This window comes from Lucilia sericata, unplaced genomic scaffold, assembly GCF_015586225.1.
Source record: "Lucilia sericata isolate MDLA Ls3-8-SP2 unplaced genomic scaffold, ASM1558622v1 Contig000024F_arrow, whole genome shotgun sequence".
NCBI lineage: Eukaryota > Metazoa > Arthropoda > Insecta > Diptera > Calliphoridae > Lucilia > Lucilia sericata.
The window spans coordinates 69,040-93,046 of NW_023994062.1; the positions used below are offsets into that span (position 1 = coordinate 69,040).

At 33.9% G+C, this 24,007-nt stretch overlaps 1 protein-coding gene across 1 annotated transcript in view; it reads left to right on the forward strand.

Annotated features, from left to right (window-relative positions):
* LOC119609512 overlaps positions 1–24,007 on the forward strand; it is a 54,496-nt gene that overhangs the window by 22,703 nt on the left and 7,786 nt on the right. The window contains exon 2 of the mRNA XM_037964337.1: positions 12,842–13,122. Within this exon, the coding sequence (XP_037820265.1) occupies positions 12,842–13,122 (281 nt within the window). The remainder of the gene's footprint in view (positions 1–12,841; positions 13,123–24,007) is intronic.

Below are 24,007 nucleotides of genomic sequence, written 5' to 3' on the forward strand. Positions count from 1 at the left end.
CCGGTTTATTTCGGTATTACGAACCACTATAAGAAGTAAAAGTAAGCACTGCAGAACTACATCAAGTACTGATCGAATTTCTTAAATTTCTAATGGCAAGAGGACCAACCCGGAAATGTAAATCAGTGTAGGACCCAATTTCATGCTTCTATATTCTTTTACTACCGAAATAATTTCGGAAATTGGACCAGTGCCGAAATTTCCATAAATCGGTCAAATGATATAATAACTACAAATTTAAAAGGAATTCGTGCTCTAATAGGCATTCTCACTCTATAAGTTGGTTTCTGCCCATCAAAATTCTACGTATGCCCAAAATGGTATGTGTCAAACGTGGTACACCTGTGTGTGCCGACTACAAAAATTTAGTTTGTAAATCCTGCATATAATACCAATCGAATATATATTTTTTTGATTTATATACGTTTATACAGATATTATTATCTAAACAAAGCACAAAAAAATATTTATTTTAGTTTTTAGGACCTTCAGTTCGGCCCTTTACAAAATACGCTTTAAGATGTCATATTTTCTTAAGGCTAATAGATTTTTATTCTTAATTTTGTTTTTATTATTATTTTCTGTTTAAAGATACGTTTATATTATGACAAATGGACCAATAAGTGAATTCAACAAAAAAATTATCAATATTATTTTCGGCGTTATCCTTTCAAGGCTATAAACTAGCATTCGTCTTTCAGACGTATCGTTATCTTTTCAGTACAGAAAAATAACGTTATCTAACTGGGGTTGAAATAACGTAGCTGGTGAAAATTAGAAATACGAGTATAGCAATGAAATTTCACACACATAAGCTCCATGTGAGCCAAAATCTTTCTAACAAATTTTATGTCGATCGGTCAATAATTAACTCAATACTGGCTCAAAAATCGAATATAGCAAATTTTATGTGGATCGGTTCATAACTGATCTACCCTCAATATAAGGTCCCTCCAGATCTTTACTGGCTTAAAAGTTCGAGTATAGAGATGAAATTTGACATAAGTAAGTTATAAGCCAAAACCTAACAAACTTTTATAGGAACGTAAATCTTCCTGAATATATTAATCCTCGGAAAGGATTAATGCATTTTAAGGACTTTATAATTTTTCAAGGAATGAGTGTAGTAAAGTGTAGTTTTAGCGTGTGGGAATAAAAGAGAAAAAACACAAGGGATTAGTTTTTTGGGAAAATAAAAGGGATTTTATTTAAGTAAAAATGATGCTCAAGTTTGGCTGGTTTAGGAAGAAGTGAAAGTTTATTACTTTTTTAAATGCCTTGAAGGCTATTTTCACACAACGTAAATAAACTAAATACAGTTTAGTTTTGTAAATAAGTTAACTATGTTTATAAACTACGGTTTACAAAAGTATTTAAATTCAAATAGAATAAAAAAGGGAAAAGCTTACAAACTAATAATTCATGTTATATAATTTCAAATAGATAATATAATGAAATAATAATAATAATAATAATAATAATAATAATAATAATAATAATAATAATAATAATAATAATAATAATAATAATAATAATAATAATAATAATTCAACCACAATAAATTCAATATAATTCCATTCTTAATGCTAATTTGGACATGGCGCCCCTCATTGTACTTGGGCAATTAGTTGTTTGTGTGGGAAACGCATAGTACGGCTGCTAGGGAGCGAATGGTCTCCGAGATAACCAGGTTGGGCATTGTGGGTGACGTGTTGTTGTTGTAGGAGCGACGAGTGTTGGTGCGCCTTGGCTGAGTGCTGGGGCTGGTAACTTGATGGCGTTGGCTGGTTCTGATGGTGTTGTTTGTGGGACGGCGACGGTGGGTGATGATGGTGCGATGACGTTGATGATGTGTACTGGTGGTACGGTGACGCTGAGGATTGATAGGTCGACGGCGATGAGGGTTTGCACGATGGCGGTAGTCCCTGTGGCTTGGACGGACCAGTCGACGTTCGCCCAGTCTATTGGACACTGCTTTCTGGTGCAGTGACTCGGGGATGACGGCTTGGGTGAAGGAGCGTGTGGTGTAGCAGACCGCAATACATGCAGGTATCGGGGCTATCGCAACTGTAAACGTTGTGCGTTCTGGCCAAACAGTTGAGGCAGTATTCATACCGCTGGGCCACCATAAAACGTTCTGGTAACTCCATCGCCAAAAATGCCGGCAGAACCGTAGCGCGTGGTAACGGCCACAGAGTCGGCACTGGTGCACTGTCGGGTCTCTTGGTGATTGATCTCGCATGCTGTAAGGAGAAAACGTATGAGTAATGTTGATTTAAGAAGTAATGGGAATGGAAATGGGAAAAAACGATTATGATAGGATATAGGAATGTGGGATAAAAAATGTTAGTAAGGAATTAGTCGTTGAACGTTATTATATGACAGATAGCATAATTTAGTGATGGGACGAGTGATGATCAACTACTCGAACATAATTATCGCAACCGCAGTGTATTTTTTCTATTCTGCCTAAACGTCATTCACATGGTGGTAGAAGATCGTCAATTACCACTACAAAATCTCCTATTTTTAGATTAGGCGTGGAAAACTTCCATTTATATCTCTTATGGAGTGATTTTAAGTCATACAAGCGCAGCGAGCTCTCAATTGAGCTCTCTGGTTTATTTTCCAACACACGTACGTAACTTCCAAACTAAGAGAATGAGAGCTTGGAAGTTTTTTGATGGAGTTACACATAGAGAAATCTGTGTTGTTAAACACAAAGATAAGTTCTTGTTTGCCGAAAGTTATTTTTGCATAAGAGAATGTTTGATATTTAATATTTATTTTAATTTTAAAATATCTCAAGAAAAATTTTCATTAAATACATAAAAAAATATATTTGAAGAATTTTTTTCTGAGTAATTGTAAAAAATAATAAGAATTTTAATAAAGGTGAATCAACGACATAAACTCCTAAACAAATGTAATATCCGCTACTATGTTAATTCTTGATATACAAGCCTATTTACAACATTATCCTTTAAATATTTTCAATTAATTGACATTTGTAGCACTGTATATGAGCGCAAAAGTTCTTGGAGGATATTTTTATACGCCTAACGTTCCATTATTTGTTTCATTTTTTAAAATCTTAAATTATTTCTTTACTTTTATTTACATGGAGTATATATTAAGATTCATTTTGTATCTAAAATTGCAAATAAATACATTTCCAAGAGCAATGTTCAAAAATAATAGGTCGTGTTAAAATTTTTTTAATCCTATTCATAAAAAATCCAGAAATTTTTATGTTTTTTTGTTATTTATAATACAGTACACTGTAAAGTAGTGAAGTCACTACACCAAAAACACTAAAAAAATTTACAAACTTTTCTTTCAGTGCATGGAATGCAAAAACACAAAGTGAAGTAGTGTTAGTGTGGAAAGAAAATTTTACGCTCTGCCGATGTGTGTTTTAAGTATTCTTGCTTCCATTCGACCGCAAGTTTTTGGTTAATCGCTTTTAGTTTTTCCCATCGATTTGTTAGGGAAAGATTTTGATAGTTTGGATCTGGTAAAGCCATAATTGGACCGCTACGGAGAAAGTGTCCTGGGGTCAACGCGGTAAAATCAGCTGGGTCTTCAGAGAGAGCGGATATGGGCCTAGAATTCAATACCCCCTCAATACGAGCTAATATCGTTGTAAACTCTTCAAATGTGAACCGATGGGCTCCTGCAACACGCTTTAGATGGAATTTAAAGCTTTTGACCGCCGCTTTCCAAAGTCCTCCCATGTGGGGAGCCTGGGGTGGAATGAAAGACCACTCAACCCCATGAGTTATGTATTTTTGATCAATTTCTTGAGAAACGGAGTTTATAAAAGTAGTAAATTCCTTGCGTAAAGCTCGATTCGAACCGACAAAATTTCTACCATTGTTCGAGACTAGTTTGTGTGGTAGACCATGTCGACCAACAAATCGGGCGAATGTTGCTTGGAACGCAGCTGCAGAAAGGCTGGAACAGGGCTCTAAATGGACCGCTTTTGTAGCAAAACATACAAATACGCATGAATATCCTTTGATGATCGATGATCTTCGTAAATTGGAACTTTTAAGCTCAAACGGACCGGCAAAATCTACTCCGGTTATGTTGAATGGGAAGAACAGGGTACAGCGGTCGGTAGGTAAAGCCGCCATAATTTGAGAGCTCGGTTGTTTCTTATGAATTATACAAGGTTTGCAATATCTTATGAGTTTTTTAACTTTGAGTTTGAGACGAGTGATATAAAATTCGGGCTAAAATCTCGTGCAAATGGGATAAATATAGTTTACAAAAGTGCGATTTTCGGGGTAGAATGTTTGGGAAACGCTCATTGTAAGGTAAAAAAGAATTGGCTAGGCGACCATTGGAATCTAGAAATGGATTTAATGTAAATAAAGAGCTGTCTTTTGGAATTGGGTGATTCTCAGAGAGCCGGTAGAATTCTTTCTGAGCTAACATGATTAATCATTGACTTCTTGCTGACTGAGTTCAGAACTGTGATTAGCTAAGTTGTTGGTTTGATTAGCAAACGAAGGTTTAAAACGCCGAATATATCGAAAAACGTATGCAAGAACTCTTAACGATCTCGTGTGGGAGGAGAACCTTTTAAGAATGTCTACGGAAGAGACTGCTGTTTGAATGCTACTGATGGGAACAGTTAAGCTTTGGGTTTCTGTTTGTTTAAGAATAGAAATTTCGGGAGATTTCGTGGTGTTCAACAGGACTTAATCAAGTTGGTTGTTGATTAAGTCCTGTGGTCTACATCCTCTGGAACCTAGATCAACGGGATTGTAATGAGTTCGAACATGGCACCATTTTGCATTTGGCAATAGTTTATGGATTTGGCTTACCCGATTAGAAACATAGACTTCTTTCCAGGTCAAAGGTGGCTTAGCTAGCCATCCTAAAACAATCGATGAGTCACACCATAAAATGATTTCGTGATTTTCCATATTAAGGGAAGATATCGTATATTGTACTAATTTAGCTAGCATGACTGCGCCCGAAAGTTCTAACCGAGGTAAAGTTGTAGATGCTAATGGTGCAACCTTACTTTTGGAAACTAGCAAATGCGAAAAAAACGACAGGAGAAGAGGTTTGTATTCGAATATATACTGCTGCACAATACGCCAATTTGGAGGCATCACAGAATCCGTGAATTTGAATAGTATCAACGGGAGTGAACTGAATCCAACGAGGGATTTGGATTTCATTTATATGCGAGAGATCGCTTATGATTTCATTCCAGATTCGGAGAGAATCTGTACTTACAAAGTCATCCATGGCGGGTGATATCCAGCCAGCTGGATCAAACAATTTGGCTACTGAAGATACGATTTTGCGTTTGGTTATTTTTGTTTCTTGCGGAATAGATTCAAAAGTATATGTGAAGGAATCAGTCAGTGCGTTCCAGCGAATGCCGAGAGTTTTTGTCGCACTGGAATCCTGAAATTTGAGAAAATCAGAATCATAAAGATCTTCTTTGGGAAAAGAAGCTAACAAACGAGAGTTATTGGAGGTTAATTTCTTTAATAAGAAACCAGCTGATTCTAGAGTTTGCACCATCTCTTTCTGGGATTTTATAACCTCTTCGAGAGAATGACCACCAGTTAGAATGTCGTCTACATAAGTTTCTCTATGTAATATATCAGCTGCTTTGGGAAACTTATCTTCGGAATCAGACGCTAACTGGATTAATGTCCTAATGGCTAAAAATGGTGCACAATTTATACCAAATGTACCAGTCTTTAAATGGTAATCTTTGATGGCCACCCGGGGGGATTTTTGGAAGAGTATTCTCTGAAACGGTATGTCTTGGGGATTGACTAATATCTGACGATACAATTTTTGTATGTCACCTCTGAAAACAAATTTGTAAAAACGCCAATTTAATATCACTGTCATCAGATTAGCTTGAAGTGTGGGGCCAGTATGAAGAAAGTCGTTTAATGAAAACCCTAACTTAGTTTTGCGGGAAGCATTGAAAACAACCCTAACCTTCGTAGATTTGCTTTCTGGTCTTACGACTGCATGGTGAGGGAGATAGAAGGAGTTACATTTATTTTCCGAAAAGTACTCACGAGAAGTTGTTTCTTTCATATGATAGAGGGTTATATACTCAGTGAGAACGTCATTATATTGAGGGCTTAACGCGGGATCTTTTTCCACCATCTGTTCCATCCGAACATATTGACTAAGAGCGATAAATCTGGATGGGCCAAGAAACCATGGTTTGTTAATAAAATTTTTCACAATATTTATCCTCTGAAGAAGCTGGTCGGGTTGATGGAATTTCTTTTCAGTGGAACCAACGCATGTTGAAAACGAGTATATTGGCTGAGTCGTCACTGGGCCACTTAGCACCCATCCGAAAACCGTTCTATATGCAGAAGAAGAGCCACACACATCTCGTATAGTGCCATCAAGATTTATATAACGCACACTGTCATTTACGAGGATTAAATCGATCGAGGAAGATATATTAAAATTTGGATCAGCTAAGTCAATACCAGAAAGCTCAATTTGGTTAGGGAGTTCAAAGGAAACCGAGGGAATCTTATTCGTGACTTTAGGTAAAACGATAGCAGTTACGGGTAAACGAAAATTGGATTTGTGCGAGACCAAAACTAAATCACATTCCTTTTCTGAAACTTGAGTTTGACCGCCAACTCCTATTATTTCGCAATATAAATTTCTATATGGGATATTTAAACGATTTCGAACCTTTTCAGATATAAAGGTCTTCTCAGAACCTGGGTCAATGAGAGCTCTAATCGAGGATAATTCCCCTTTGCTTTCTATTTGAACCATTGCAGTTCGTAACAAGACTTTAGTATCACTCATGGCATAATTCGAATTAACTTGAAAAGTTTTGTGAGCATTTGAGGTTGTTGGACCCCTTTCAGATTCATTAAACTCAACGTATCTAGAATTTCGTGTTTTGATCATTTTTGTTCAGACATGTTTGATTTGAGCTATTTCGAGGAGGATTAAAAGAACGCATGTGAAGTAATGTGTGGTGTTTTTTACCACAATTTAAACAAGAATTTTTGCTTGTACAATTCTTTTTCGTGTGAGATTGTGACAAACAAGTGTTACAAAACTTATTTTTGAAAATGAAATCAACTCTTTCTTGAATTGAAAGCTTACGAAATTGCGAACAAGTTCTCAAATTGTGATCTTCCTCGCATATTTTACATTTGTAATTAAGTTTTTCTTGGGATGAATACATTTGAACTTGTGAATGAGTATCATTTTGATTAAGGAACGCAGATTTGTTCACTTTGATAGTGGAAATTTTTTCTACGACTTCAGATCGTTTAAGTAGAAAATCACTTAATTGAGACCAGGTTGGTAACTCTCTACTGGCGTTTAATGATTGTTCCCATTGAGTTAATGTTTCGTGGGGTAACTTAGAATATGCTAAATTGACTAAAATGGGATCCCAGCCTTCAACTGAAATACCCATTGTGTCAAGCATAGCTAAACAGTCAGTTACTGAGCTATGAATTCTTTGTAGGGACTCATTATCTTCTACGCTAGTTACTGGGATATTGAAAAGGTTACGGATCTGATTGTCGACTAAAACTCTAACATTTTCATATCACAAATTAAGTGCTTGGCAAGCTAGAGGACAATTATTGTCGGTTAAAGGGAACCTTTTTACTATTGCTCCAGCTGAACCGGTCGTTTTATTTCTAAGATGATAAAGTTTTTCTGCGAGAGTTAGCCTTGGATGGTTGATGTAGACTGCCGTGAACATATCACGAAATGGCGGCCAGTCCTCATAGCCTCCTGAAAATATTTGAGTATCGCAAGGGGGTAATTTAAGACCTGTACTTAACCGATCATTAGATGTGTTTAATGGGGCTGAATCTATGCTAGTGCGAGCAATACTATCACTTGATGTTTTTATCACATCAAGAAGTTTGGAAACGGTTAAATAATACATGTCAACACATGAATCGTATTGCTCTTGAGCTGTAGTTTTAACTTCTTCACTTTGATCGGAAAGCATTAGATCTTTATACGACTTTTCTACTTTACTCCAGCGAGTGTCTAAATCTTTCAGTTTTAAATCTAAAAGTGCCTTAGATTGGCTTAAAATATCTTAGCTATCGCATTTTTTACAAAATGAAATTAAGTTGTTGGCATCAAATGCAAATCGTGTATTTAGAGAAGTCATTTTAATTTGTTTTTATATAAAGGGATTGAGAAGCTTTGTAGTTTTAAATTAACTTTTAGAGAAATTCTTTGTAATTGGAAAGAGATTAAAGAAGAATCCTTTGTAATTCGGATTGATAAATAGTAAAATTTGGACTAAAGTTGGGAAATCCTTTTTAATTTGGATTGAGTGAGATAAATCCTTTGTAATTTGGATTGAGTGCGATAAATCCTTTGTAATTTGGACTTAGTAAGAGCGAAATACTTTGTATTTTGGATTGATAGAGATAAATCCTTTGTAATTTGGATTTAGAGAGATAAATCCTTCGTAATTCGGATTGAGTAAGAGCGAAATCCTTTGTAATTTGGATTGAGAGAGTAATTTGGATAGAAATTAGGAGATCCTTTGTAATTTGGACAGAAAATAGAGAGAAATTTGGATTGAAATAAAGAGATCCTTTGTAATTTGGATAAAAATGGAAAGATCCTTTGTAATTTGGACCGAAAATAGAGAAATCATTTGTAATTTGGATTAATTTTTAAATAGATACAAGCAAAATTGATGGGTGAGCAAAATTCTTTAAGCAGTAAGTTAAAAATTTTTCCAAAGTTTTTTATAGTTTTGATTAATTATCGTCTAGTCCGATAATTTTCTCAAATGTTAAGCGTAAAAAATGTTATATTCAAATAGTTTAAATGTTGTAATGTTAGTAAAAGGGAAATAATTTTCATAAATATTAGTAATTTTGTTACTAATTTGCTAAAATCGTTCTTTTTTTTAAATTTGATTGATTATCGTAGGACTCGATAATCTTCTCAAATTATTGTTTCTTTTTTTTAATACGTGATTATTAATTATTTCTTGATTTAATTTAAAATCAAAGAAATTTTTCTTTATCAATTGCCGCAAATTTTCGTAAAATTTAAATTTTATTTAATACTACTTTAAAGCAAGCGATTGCTAATAATTTTTTGATTTAAAATGATTTTATTTAGATTTTTTACTATTTTTAGTTTTAATCACTGTGCAGTTTGATTTTAAAGCAAGAGATTGCTAAACTAAATTTAAAAATAAAAATAATTTGTTTTTGCCAATAAAATGTTCCACTGAAACCACTGTATCGAATTTTCCATTTATTAACAAGCGTCACTGTAACCTTTATTCACAGTGGAATAACGAGAGCAAAAAAAAATTTTTTTATCGAAAATTTATTTTATTAAATTTTTATTTTATTTTTAGAACTGTGATTATTTTTTATTTTAAATTTGTCGCCAATTGCCAAGTGAAAATTTTAATTAAGCGAAAATTTGCATTCCAAAAAAAAAAAAAAAAAAAATCAAAAATTTATTTTTAATTCGATTTAATTTCTATAAGCAAAATTTTTCCGTTTATCACAAATTGCAAGCACCCAAAAAATGATTTATATGAAGAAGTGCAAAAATTATTATCTTTTAATATTATCAGATTTTATTTATTTTTTTTAATTATCAGAAAAATTTTATTTATTTTGTTTCACTGTGACCACTGTGATCATTTATACATGCATAAAGAGAGAAATTGTCTCCTTGAAATAACAAATAAACCACACAAAATTTATTCTCAGAAACAACATTCAATTTTCCAATAATTATTTTCCTACAGCAATTATGCTCAGTGACATAAATTTTTAATAATTTTGATGTTCACTTGATGTAGATGCACAAAAAAAATATTTGTTGAATATTTATTATTATTTGATATTTTAGCAATATTTTTTACGTCGGGCCCATTGTGTGTTTTTTCTTTCAATTTATTGAGAACAATAAATAGAGTGGGAATATCACCGCTAACTGTAATGTATGTTTGTTATTGTTGCTTAATATTTATTGATAATCGATGGTGGTGGTTTTTTGTCACATTTACACTCTTTGATTTTTTGGTTTTGTTTCTTATTATTGCAATGTAATTTTTCACTCTTTATGCTTTTTGTATCACACAGTAAGTTTGTCGATATTGGAAATAAATCTGACGTCACAATTTTTTGGAACTTTTAACACTCTTTTCCAGAATTTATTAAATTTTTAATAGAAATTTCACTGGTAATTTTTTTTTAAGAGTAATAAGGGATATTTTCTTTTGAATTTGCAATTTTAAGAGAATAATTATTTTTTAGTGGTTGTTTATTGGCACAATTAAACAAATTTGAGAAATTTTTCTTTTCATTTATTTATTGGCAAAAATTTTAATTTATTAAGAGATTTTTCCCTTTTAAATTTATTGGTAAATTTTTTTTTTGGAATTTATTGGCAAAAATTTTTAATTTTTTTCGGAATTCTTTTTTCTTTCGAATTTATTGGCAAAAATTTGAATTTTAAAACATAATTTTTTTTTACACACACACACTTGCACAGATTTTTACGTTAGAATTTTTTCTTTTTTAAGAGTAAAATAAATTAAAATTTGGGTTTCTACTCAAATAGAATAAAAGAGGGAAATGCTTACAAACTAATAATTCATGTTATATAACTTCAAATAGATAATATAATGACATAATAATAATAATAACAATAATAGTAACAATATAATAATAATATAATAATAATAATAATAATAATAATAATAATAATAATAATAATAATACTAATAATAATAATAATAATAATAATATAATAGTCAATAATACATACATAATAATCATAATATAAATAATATACTACTATAATAATCATAATCCTAATCCTCCTAATAATACTAATAATAATACTAATATATCATATACTAATCCTACTCCTAATCATAATAATACTCCCCTCCTACTCCTCATCCTCCTCATATCCATAATCATTCATACTCCTCTAATACTCCTCCTCCTCCTTATCATCTCTCCTCATAATCCTCCGCCTCCTCCTCCTCAATCTACTCCTACTCCTCATCCTTCCTTCCTCATCCTCCTCCTCCTCCTCCTCATCCTCCTCCCCCTCCTCCTCCCTCCTCCTCCTCCTCCTCCTCCTCCTCCTATCCTCCTCCTCTCCTCCTCCCCCCCTCCTCCTCCTCCTGCTCCTCCTCCTCCCTCCTCATCCTCCTCTCCTCATCCTCCTCCTCCTCTCCTCCTCTCCTCCTCCTCCTCCCCGTCCCCTCCTCATCCTCCTCTCCTCCTCCTCCCCTCCTCCTCCTCCTCCTCCTCCTCCTCCTCCTCCTCCTCCTCCTCCTCCTCCTCCTCCTCCCTCTCCTCCTCCCTCCTCCTCCTCCTCCTCCTCCTCCTCCCCTCCTCCTCCTCCTCCTCCTAATAATAATAATAAAAATAATACCTAATAATAATAATAATAATATAAAAACAAGTAAGAATTATAGTCGGGCGAGGCCGACCATATAATACCCTACACCTGTTACCGAAATGAAATGTGATTTTGTTTTCATAATAAAGCACTTAAGCTGAATTGCACCTTGCCTTGAATTATACTTAAGCCATTTATTGTTTAATAAAATTGTGGACATTTAAGTCAAATTTTGAAGGGGGATTGTATAGGGGCTATGGTCAAATGAGACCCTATGATTATAAATTGAGAGTCATCAAGGCTAGTACAGAACTTGGTTTTGCAGCTTTTTGTCGAGATGCGAGTATATTAAACATAATTATAATTTAAAATCCCTATTTGCCGGGTTCAGTTGTATGGGGTCTAGGTGAAATAATGGACCGATGTTAACCATTTTCAGTAGGCTTCGTCTCCGGTACCATAGAAGATCATCTGCCAAGTTTCATTGAATTATCTTTAAAATTGCGACCTGTAGTTTGATTAAAAGGTTTACAAGCCCTATTCGGGGGTTCAGTTGTATGGGGGCTAGGTGAGAAAATGGACCGATATTAACCATTTTCAGTAGGCTTCGTCTCCGGTACTATAGAAGATCATCTGCCAAATTTCATTGAATTATCTTCAAAATTGCGACCTGTAGTTTGATTACAAGGTTTACAAGCCCTATTCGGGGGTTCATTTGTATGGGGGTTAGGTGAAATAATGGACCGATATTAACCATTTTCAATAGGCTTCGTTCCTGGGACAATAGAAGATCATGTGCCAAATTTCATTGGATTATTTTCAAAATTGCGACCTGTAGTTTGATTACAAGGTTTACATGGACGGACGGACGGACGGACGGACGGACAGACGGACGGACATAGCTATATCGACTCAGAAAATGATTCTAAGCCGATTGGTATACTTTAAGGTGGGTATAGGACCAATATTATTGTGCGTTACAAACATCAGCACAAATCCAATATACCCTCTCCACTAAAGTGGTGTAGGGTATAAAAATTCAACTACAATAAATTCAATATAATTCCATTCTTAATGCTAATTTGGACACTTCCTATCATATTTCATGCGGAAAGTGTCGGGAACTGAAATTCGATGTTTTATGTGAACCAAAAGCGGTCGAAATAAATGAGAGATGAACTAATACTATAAATATTACTTTTTTCATTAAATATTGAAAATATCGTGAAAATAGGGGGACTTTTGTATCGAAAATCGTTACAAACAAAATCGTCAAAATGACGTAAAATCGTCACATTAAACACCCCTGCAGATCATATTACTTGTGTGCTCGTCTGAAGGGGGCTTTTATGGAAATATTTGCAATCAATTTATTGTATTTATTATATCTATCACCTTGAAATGCTCCTATTAAAAAGATTGTTTTTATATTTTTTAGGAATTATGAAGATGTAATTCGGCAAAAGGAGAAACCAGTTTTTGATTCAACTCATATTCAAAGATTTTCGCCAGCAACTAGTCCTTCTAACTGTACAGCTAGTGAATTAAAAAAATGTGGAAGAATTCGTATAAAAAGCAATAAGAAAGTAAATGTATGTTGGACTTTAGATAATATATGCAAAGCAGCCCAGCTTCTAAAAAAACCACCCGAAAATGTAATTTTTACGAATGAACACGACATGAGAAAGGTCTATTCTTTAGTATACGATGTTTTTAGATGTAAGTAAAATTTCCAGCTGAAATGAACGTTTGATTGGTTCTAAGATTGACACCAAGGATAATTATATTTATTAGTTACACCGTGCAGCAGTCATTTTTACACATGAAAAAATCTATACATATGTACAAGAAACTGTGGACCATTAGTATTAACCCTGTGTATTCAGTTTTTCATAATCAGCTCTTATGCCCATGTAAAAGGACCTTAAAGTTTAAAGGATATACGATTTCAAAAGATGGAATTCCAAATTTATATAAAAAATTTGGTATTAATATCAAATGAAGCTGAGAATTTCTGCTTCAAAATAATGTTATTTATTTAAATACATCAGGATTAAAAAAGAAATGGAAGTTTAAAGAAAATTTGTTCCAAAAAAATAGTTAAACATTTTTGTTTTCAAAATGAGACCATTTTTAAATTTAATTTATTTTTCGATTTTTTGTCTAAATGAGTTCAATAAATAATATAGATAGTATCTCCAGATTCCCAGCTTTCATTTAATACTAATATTAGTACATATAAATATTTAAAATATTCGTTTGAAATTATAAGTCCTTTAAACTTTATAATGATATAAGAGCTGATTATAAAAATCGGAGTATGCAGAATTGCTCTAAATTGACTCCAGTTTTACATGCATATCAACTTTTCTATGTGTGAAAGCTTTTTCAAAATTGTTACATGGTGTTATAAGGTAGTGTTTAGAGAACTGCTGATTGTTTTATGATAATAAATTTATTAGGTTTAAAATTCTTCTTTGAGCCAAATTAATTTTGAAATTACGATCTATTTTATTTTGGTATGAAGAAAGTGAAAAATTTCAAAATCAATAGATGGCACATTAATGACTTACTTTCAACTATGCCAAATCTGTTCTTTGAAAGTTTTTCAAGAAAATACTTCACAGCGTTGTCAACTTTTAAATTTCAAAATGCATCAAATTGAAGAAAAGCTCGTATTTCTCGGAAAAAAGCACTAAGAAAAATATTTCCAATTTTCAAAGAAACAAATTTTATATACATACTATAAAAAATTCTAATTTGTTCTAAATTCTGTAGATATATGGTGAAAAGGTTAGTAAAACGGTATTGATGGCAGTAAAAAGGAAAATTAATAGGTCAAATATACTATGTTCGGGAGGAAAAAGAGTCACCCATAAAAATCTAACAAATATTGATGAAAATTATTCAGTAAATATATTTTAATAAATTTTAATATCCTTACAACTTTAAAGTCCTTTAAAAAGTAAAAAATCACGAAATGAAAAACTGAAAACGCAGTTTCACTTTAAATGACCTCTAGTATCATGTGAATATGGTCTCGTTCAAATCCCATACAAAAATGTAAAATTGTATCACGGTGTAATTTTTAATTATTATTAAAAGTATCCGAATACCGAATATTTTGCGACACTATTGCACATTTTCTTATTTTTATTGCAATTTTTGTTAAATATTTGCAAATATTGATTAATTTCTATGATAATTGGCTTATTTTAACGCCGACGTATATATTTTGCATTTACATAATTAATTACTTTATGGGATTATATTTAACCAAGAAACTATGAAAAAGGCATATCTAATGATATAGGCTATCATTTGGATGACAGACTGGCATTTCCAATTTGACTAAAAGTAGTGCAGGCTAATTGGAATATTGTCAAATATTCATCTATTAATCCAATAATTCCTAGATTTGATTTTTTTCCCAAAATATTATCGTTTAAAATTTTCCTGGGATTTTATTTACAAATTTGAAAAGGTTAAAATTTGAATTTTTAGATTTTATTTCTAAAGAAAACGTAATTAGTATTCGCTATCAACCTTCGGGCCAAATTTAAACAAAAACCTTAATTTTTTTAAATAAAAATATATTTTGTTATTTATAATGAAAACCCGGTTAACCGGTAAAACAAATTAGTCGTTATTCATTGTTTTCATGAAGCATAAAATGTAAAAATAATATTTTTGGCCTTTAGCTAAATAAAATTTGGTCGGGCACTTGTTAAACGCAATCAAAGCCGAACAATTTATCTTCTTCAGTATGGAATGGAAAACATATGTTATGCAGACCGAGATTTTGGCGATATTTTGCAAAGCGGTTATTTTTTGCAATGTCCTGTATATGGTATTGCATTTTCTCCATTGATTAACTGCCGTGTTTGTTTCTGTTTTTACCCAAAAACTGTCAGTAAAGCCAATAAATGTTTTGAATTTCCAAAATTGATTGATGCATACAGAGTTGCATAATATGGATACGATGATTAATGTCACACAGACAGTTCTCCTGTAAAAGCAGATTTCGATCGATATCGATCCAATGCTGATGTTAAGTTGTGGATTTTATCAGTCTTTGTTTAGGGTTAAAATTACCTTCACAAGAGTAGAACTCAGCATTTATTTTTACTTCTGTATGTGTAAAGGATGTCAAGGAGTAACTTTCTAGACTTTTTCATTCGTAATATTTTTGAACTTACCCATGTTTTCCGCTTTCAGCATCATAGTGGCTACCACAAAATCTCATTAATGGTATCGTAATTTTTTAATATCATCTTGTGAGAGTGGTCTATGAAATCATTGTCAACATGTCCCATTTAGAACATATTGCATTTAATTTATTTTTTAAACGAAGAGGGCACATTTCTTAGAAATATTTTTATTGATTTTATCTAGTTTAGTTAATATAATATACACTTCTTGAAAGTAATTTGATGAAATTTGGACTATACGTTTGTTTTGTTGAAATCGGTCCATTATTTCACCTAGCCCCATACAACTGAACCCCCGAAAAGGGCTTTTGAGCTCATAATTATATATAACATAAATGTATCTTGATGAAGGTTCGCACAACTAAGTTTTTTACAAGCCTTGACGACCCTGCCGAATTTCGAAATGATCGGACTTCATTTGACCCTAGGCCCCATACAAAGCCCCCTTCAGAATGTGACATTTATTAACACTGTCATTGCAATTAAATTTAGCACAGACAAAAATTATATAAATACAAATCTATCCAGCCCATTTTATCGGGATCGGTCCACATTTGCCTCTTTTAGAAAATAAGTTTTTCTTCAATAAATTGCTTAGATAAATCGGAATCAGAATTAGGTCGAAAACCTTTGTTGTTAGTACCTTTTGTTTTTTTATATACATACATAATAAATTATGTTCATAAACTTTGTAAATAAATAAATAAATCGGAATCAAGGTAATATTCATGATAAATGCTTTATTATTAAAACAAAATCACATTTAACATTCATAACTGGTGTAGGGTATCATATGATCGGGCACGCCCGACTTTACTTTCTTAATTGTTTTCAGTTAAATTTAACTAAAATTTTTAAGTTAAATTTGTTAGGTAATATATAACTGAATTTGGTGAAAAAGAAAATGTGCTAACTGATAGTTAAAGTATTAGTTAAATTATAACCGAACTTGGTGAAAATGGGGGTAAATCTAAAGAAATGCTATAATTGAGACAAAACATTTACTGCTTAAGCAATTTATATAAAAAAATATATTTTGAAATATTTATGTTAAAAATATAATGCTTCCAGTTTTAAAAGTGATTGTCTGCATTTGTTTAAAATATTTGACACATGTGAAACTGATAAACATTAATTAATTAGGATCTTTATGTCTTAGATTTAGGTTCGATTTTATTGCCCATATTTAACCCGATTCCCCATATACTTATAGCTTCTTTAAGAAAATCAGTTTTTCAACAACTTTGTATTAAGGAAAAGATCAATAACAGTCAATTGTTAACGGATTTTTGCGTTCTATCAAGAACAGATATAGTTTTCTAATACATTAATTAATTGTACAATTCTTATATAAAATAGTTTTTAAAAACATTCGCAAACTTGGAAAACGGTGCAAAAATATGTTAGCTGAAATATGTGTGCGCATTCGTATTCCCATCGTATATATCTTTATAAAGCCCTAAGCTTCTACTTTCTAAATCCGAGAGATTCAAATAAGTTTCTGACTTATAAGTTAATATACGAAAACACGTTTTTACCTATATCTTAAGATTTTAAAGGTTTTGGGCAGACAGTGGTGATACTTTCACTTATTCTTCCACTTAGATTTCACATAAAAGTGACCTAGGCTGCCTCATCTATGTGCTCTCGCTTAGGATGTAAGCCACAATATCATTAGTGCAAAGTAAAATTTCACTTACATAATGTGTGGAGTTCAATTTTAATGAAAATAAATAAAATAAATTTTAATTTTCTTATGAATTTTTCGGCCATTTTCCTTTACAGCTTTTGTACACAAACAAGAGGAAATTGTCAGTTATAAAACTAGAATGTATTTAGTGAATTTACTTAATTTTCAAATCCGTTCTTGCCATTTAGATCTCCGTAATTATTTTAAATTTTTATAATATAACTTTTTTATAAATAACTTTTTTAACAAAACACAACTTCACTTATAAAAGATCAACTTTAAACATGTATATGTATAAAAGAAAAAACGGTGAATAAAAGCAGACCTTTTGGAGTTTAACTACTTTTATTAATAATTTATTTATCTGCTCGCTATTTGCAGATGAGAGACATTAAAGATTTGTTCAACTTTGTTTATCTAGAAAAGAGTTGAGGTCAATTATAATTGCTCCAATGCAATTATAATTAGGAGTATTAAATAGAGAAAATAAAAAAGGGAATACAAATTCAATCAGTAAAAGGAATTCAGTTTTTATTTAGATACAAATTTTGGGTTGAGATAAGTATTTTCAAGCTCACCGTTTGATGGTTACAAAAGAATAGAATTTAAAAATCATTTTGTTATTCACAGCTAACAGCCTAAATTCTATTGACATAAAATGACTTTTTGTAGTAAAGGTTATTTTGACAAATTATAAAAAGAACGAGTACTAAAATGTTTACACTAAAGCTAAGTACAATTATAATTCAAATAAATAACCTTAAATAAATACAATGGTTTCAAGAGAGATAAATGTTTAAATTCAATATTTAATATAAATATAGATAAAATGCTTGTGTAATCAATATGAGCTTTTGACGAAAGTTGTTAAGGTCCAAACCATGTTTGGATAAACGGTATTATTATTGTTTTTTAAAGAAATAAACCAAAAAACAACATTAAAAAGGCAGCTAACTCTCTGCTTAAATCGTAATCTATGTTATAATTAGAGTGCATGTAACATATATTGGTACTCTAAGTACTTAGATTGCGCGCTTAGAACGTCATACTCAGGGTGTACTGAATACAAGGTGACATCACTAGCCATCATTGTTTACAATTTTTTATACATAGACTTGTATACAGGCTTTAACCGCACGTTTGTCAAACTCCATATAAAAAAATTTGACAATCGTGCGGTTGCTCTCAAGTGCTGATACCTTGTTAAGTATACCGTGGTATTATCTAAGTACTTTGTTTCATTTACCGCTTTGCATACGCTATCCGCTGAGAAATATGCAGGCATTTCTACCGTTTAAACTGAGCCTGGTCTCTTCACGAGAACTGATATGTTCTTTTAATGTAAAACTGAATAAAGCAGATACAAGAAAATTATAAATAAAGAACAAATATAAAATCACTTGTAAATTTATAATTTTAATTTTGTTTTGATTAACAAATAATTGTATTTTTTGGTATTTTTTATCATTAAAAGAATTAAACTTATCTTCAGCGTCCATGCCCGATTAATTATACCCTACACCACTTTAGTGGGGAGGGTAAATTGGGTTTGTAACATACAAAAATATTCGTCCTATACCCACCTTAAAGTATACCAATCGGCTTGGTACACACGCTTTTTTTGGCCCAAGGACGAAGCCCTTTTCGGTCTTCTGCCAAATTTCATAAAGATCGGGCATCATTTGACCCTAGCTCCCATACAAAGTCCCCTTCAGAAAATTACTTTAATGTCCAAAATTAACTTATAAACTCAAATATTGCAATGAAATTCAGCACAAATAAATATTATATAAATACAGTAGTGGAAAAAATAATAGAAACCACTTTATTTTGGGGTGAAAACTAAATTTTCTCAAAAGGTACCCGTTAGAATTTGATGTTTGTATCTTAAACTACGTTTAGTACTTATTTTTAAAAATTTTAATTATAAATGAAATTCTTAATATAAAAGTATACTATTTTACTTTAATTTTTATGTTAACATTTGATTTTTCGAAGCTTGATTGACTATATGGATCCTGAAAGCTGAATCAGAGGCCCTACTTTCAAGTTTTCTTAAAAAAGAATTTCAGATAGTGAAAAAAATCTCTTCTCATGGTTAAATTATCTAAAAAAATAGTTTTTGAGAAGATTTCGAGAAGAAAAAGTTTTGAACCCACTTATAGATAAGGACAATCCACCGATTTTTGGCCCCGATTTTGAGCAATACTTCACATTTTGGCAATTCAACCCGTTCTTAGTGGTTAAAAAGGGGCTTTAATATCAAAGTATCTTGATGGACAGGTAAAATAAAATTCAAAACTTCTTCGGCTAGAAATCTTTTCAAGAACTAATTTTTAAGTAATTTAGCAATGTTAAGCAATTTCTTTCACTGTTTTAACTTTTTATTAAAGAAAATTTGAAAGTCGTGGCTCCAATTCAGCCGTCAGAGCTCCAGGTCAACCAGGCGTTGAAAAATACACACGTTAACATAAAGAACCGAGGAAACAGTATATTTTGATATTGGGAATATCATTTACAATACAAATTTTTAAAAATAAATACAAAACGCAGTTTAAGAAATCTCAGCTTTTGTCCCCAGTGTAATACTGTGAATCGTTTCTATTATTTTTTTCCAATGCCAAATTTTTTAAATACCAATAAAATACGATGGAGCAAAAAAACTTACAAACTCCATTTATCATAGGAAAGTAGAGCTAAGTAAATTGTAACGGGTACTTTTTGAGAAAATTTAGTTTTCACCACTATAAAAAGTCGTTTTTATTATTTTTTCCACCACTGTATATTCACAAAATTTTATCGGGCTTGGTCCATATTTGCCGCTAGCCCCCCATATAAAGCCTCTTTCAGAAAATTAGTTTTTCATCCATAAATGTATCGGAACAATGAATTATTATGAAAAATAAATCACATTTAATATTCATATCTTGTGCAGGGTATCATATGGTCGGTCAAGCCCTACTATGCTTTCTTACTTGTTTTATTTTTATTTAGATATATTTAGATTATTTCACAAGAATCTCATGGCGTTAAACATAGTTAAAATTTGTTTCTATAGCTCTCGGGAGGGTTTTCCCGTTTTTCCAACCGAGAGCGTCCCCGGGTGGCGGATAGGGGGTGGTGATGGACCATCTGTCCTCCCCCAGTTTTAGTTTGACTCAAGCTGAGGGAGGGCAGACTGTCCACCACCTGGGAATATTTTATTCCCCAGTACCGGCGGCAAGTGTTGATCCACTCGCGAGTCACGTGTCGTCGTCATCCTGCAATCGTGAGCAACATACTACTACGGAGGTGGGTACCTTGGCCTCCGTGGCGGACAATGCGTCAAGTGTACAGCATGCCATTAGCAAAAACATAGGTGTGAAAAAGAAGGATGTACTCGGAGAGAGCTCTAAGCTACCTCATCCTTTAAATATAGGTGAGGGTTCATACTCTGAATCCTCAGAAGATAATAACAACACCATTATAGCAAATCCCAAAAAGGATGAAGTAGGGCAAATGGTGAAACTGGTGAGTGATAGCATAGCTAAACTAACTAAGAAAAGACTATCTGGAGCACAGAGGAGGAAGCTAAAAAAGATGCTTCAGGAAATCATAGTTAGTCAATCCAACGGCACTCCAAAGGAAAAATCGGACCCTCTCACAAGATCTGAGGCAAAGAGGATCAGGTCTCCCGAAGAGTTGACAACTGAGAATAAACCTAAGAAGAAAAAGAGCTCCCCGTCTTCTAATACGCAGTCGAAGCCAAGCCACACTTCACTCAAAGGAACCTCAAGTCAGAGGTTGAGTAAGGGTGACAACGCCAAGATAGATATCCCGAAGACGACCACGTCGGTGAAATCAACCTCGAAGGTAAGGGTATCTCAAAAGAAGCCCCGAAAGCGAGGAAAGATAGGCTAGACAGTGGAAAAGGAAAAGAGCCGCCATCTTACGCCAAAGTTGCCAAAAGAAGACACCGGGACGAAGACACTGCTATGCAGTTTACGATGCCGGTAATCCGACAGGCAAAATTCCAATAGACCAACAGAGTAAGGTAGAAGATCTGGTGAACAATAAGATAGTGGACCACGCAATCGCTTCAAAAGAGAGCGTGAGCTGCGAGTTCAGAATGGGCGTGAAGTTGATGAGGTTGGCATCTCACCAATGTGTGAGCACCCTAAAGAACTTGGTGTAAAGTATCCCCCCTCCCTGTGACGGCGCGAAGCTGGGACCGGCAAAGAAGAGCGAGTTTCCGGTGCTCTCAAAGTCCACTGTCTACATAAAAGGATGGGGCAGTAAACTGGCTAATGAACGTATACTGGAAATTCTTGGTGGTCAAAATGCTGAGCTGGCCGTGGAAAAATGGGACGTCTTTTACAGGAAAGAAGAACCTGAGGGAACTTTATTTGTAATAGGTATCGAGCAGAAATTTATGGCTAGTCTTGCCAAGAATAAAGTTAGGACTTACTTCGCCTCTAAAGCTGTCATATTCAAAATTGGGAAGATGCCGATTGGAAGGGCTGTTATAACAAGCCTCGATAAGGACACTAAAATACCTAAAACCACAGCATCAGTAGCAACTACTGATAATGTTAAGCAGTCAAATCCTAAAAGCGAGGAAGATACCACTAACTCGCCAAAAGAAGGTGCAGCTGCCCTTTCCAAAATTGAGGAGGCGCCGATTGAAAAGGACGTCAAAACCGACCCCGATAAGGACACTAAAACATCTAAGACGGTACCCAAAGCATCATTAGCAAGTAGTGGTAATTTTGAGGATTCAAATCCTAAAAGCGAGGAGGAAATCACTCACTCGCCAGAAGACAGAACAGCAGTGCTGTCCAAAATTGGGAAAGTGTCGATTATAAATACTGCTCTTCCTATGCATGATAAGGATACCGCAGTGCCATCAATGGTACCCACTGCATCAATAGCCACTTCAGGTTACCCGGAGGAGTCAAATCCAACGAGCGGGGATGTGATCACTAGCTTGCTGGAAGACAGTTTAAATGGATGACAATGATTGAGGTTATCCAAATAAACCTCCATCGGAGCGAGACGGCTACCAACGCTATGATGGCTAAAATTAACACAGGTAAGATACATATAGCTTTAATCCAGGAACCTTGGACGATTCGCAACAAGGTTTCTGGATTAAATCACGTAAATTTCCAACTTTTCTACGCTGATACAGGGTCTCGACCGAGAACATATATCTTATGTCACAAGAATTTATGTTTTCTCCTCTCAACAGGATTATCCACTTCGGATGCAACGGTACTGAAGCAAGGTCGTGGCAACACATGCCTTTCGATTCTCCGACACTAACGTCGGAGCTGATGAAACTGGTCGAAGAGGCACAAAGGCTAAAGAAGAAAATTGTAATAGGTTGTGATGCCAACTCCCACCATGTAGCTTGGGGTAGTACAAACACCAATCGCAGGGGACAAGCCCTTATGGATTTTCTTAATACTAAAGACTTGATTACATCGAACTTAGGTAATAAAGCTACCTTCGTCAATAGAATCAGAGAAGAAGTACTAGATATAACTATATGTTCAGAAGAGCTTATAAAAGAAATTCAGGATTGGAGAGTCTCGGACGGTACATAAGATTGAAAATACTACGGCCGCCACCAAAGCCGATAAAGTTTCGGAATAAGTCTAAAACTAATTGGACAATGTTTGGTTCCTTACTAAAGAAACGTTTATGTCAGAACACTTTTCAATTTCGAAATAAAGAGGACATAGACGTCAAAGTAGAAATGCTCACAAGTGCCTTGGTTGAATCGTTCGCCAAACGAGACTCCTGGAAACTTTTCTGTGAACAGGTAGACAGCGTAAATGACGTATCGAAGATAAAATAATTTCTATCCAAAACTCATGTCCAACCAGAATATATAGTCGATGATACGGGCAGGAGGCTGGACGATATGGAGGAGACAATGAAACTCCTAATGGACTCTCATTTTCCACCCAGTATATCGAATAACATAGATGAACCGTTATTGGAGGAAGGGGAGGTTAACACGGAAATTGTAATAACATCTGATGTGGTTAAAGGGGCAATCAAGAGCTTCGCTCCCTTTAAAGCTGCAGGGCCGGATAGCATTTTCCCGTCACTCTTACAGATGGAGGCGGGACTGGTTTCCGTACATCTGTCTCAGATATTTACTGCATGCTTGAAATTTACATATACCCCCATTAAATGGCAGGATGCAAGGGTAATATTTATACCTAAACCAGGGAAACCTAGCTATTCGACACTTAAGTCTTATCGACCGATAAGTCTTACGTCCTTCCTACTTAAAACCTTGGAACGGATAGTTGATAGTATGGTGAAAAGCAGTATACCCGACAAATACCTAATATTTAAGCAGCATGCTTATGTAAAGGGACGATCGGTGGAAACCGCTTTAAACGAAGTTGTCCACTACATAGGTGCATCCTTTGATAGCAACCTGTATACATTGGCGGTATGCATTGACATCGAAGGCGCCTTCACTGATACTCGTATCCAATCCCTAGACCAGTTTTGTGTTGACCGGGTGCTCCGTAACTGGATCAACCACATGCTAAGGAACAGATGGATAAGCTGCGAGATGTACGATATAACTATCGGGAAAGAGGTGTTTCGCGGTGTGCCGCAGGGTGGCATTTTGTCACCTTTACTCTGGGTTACCACGATTAGTAGCCTCCTAAGGACCCTAACTGAGAGAGGACTTAGA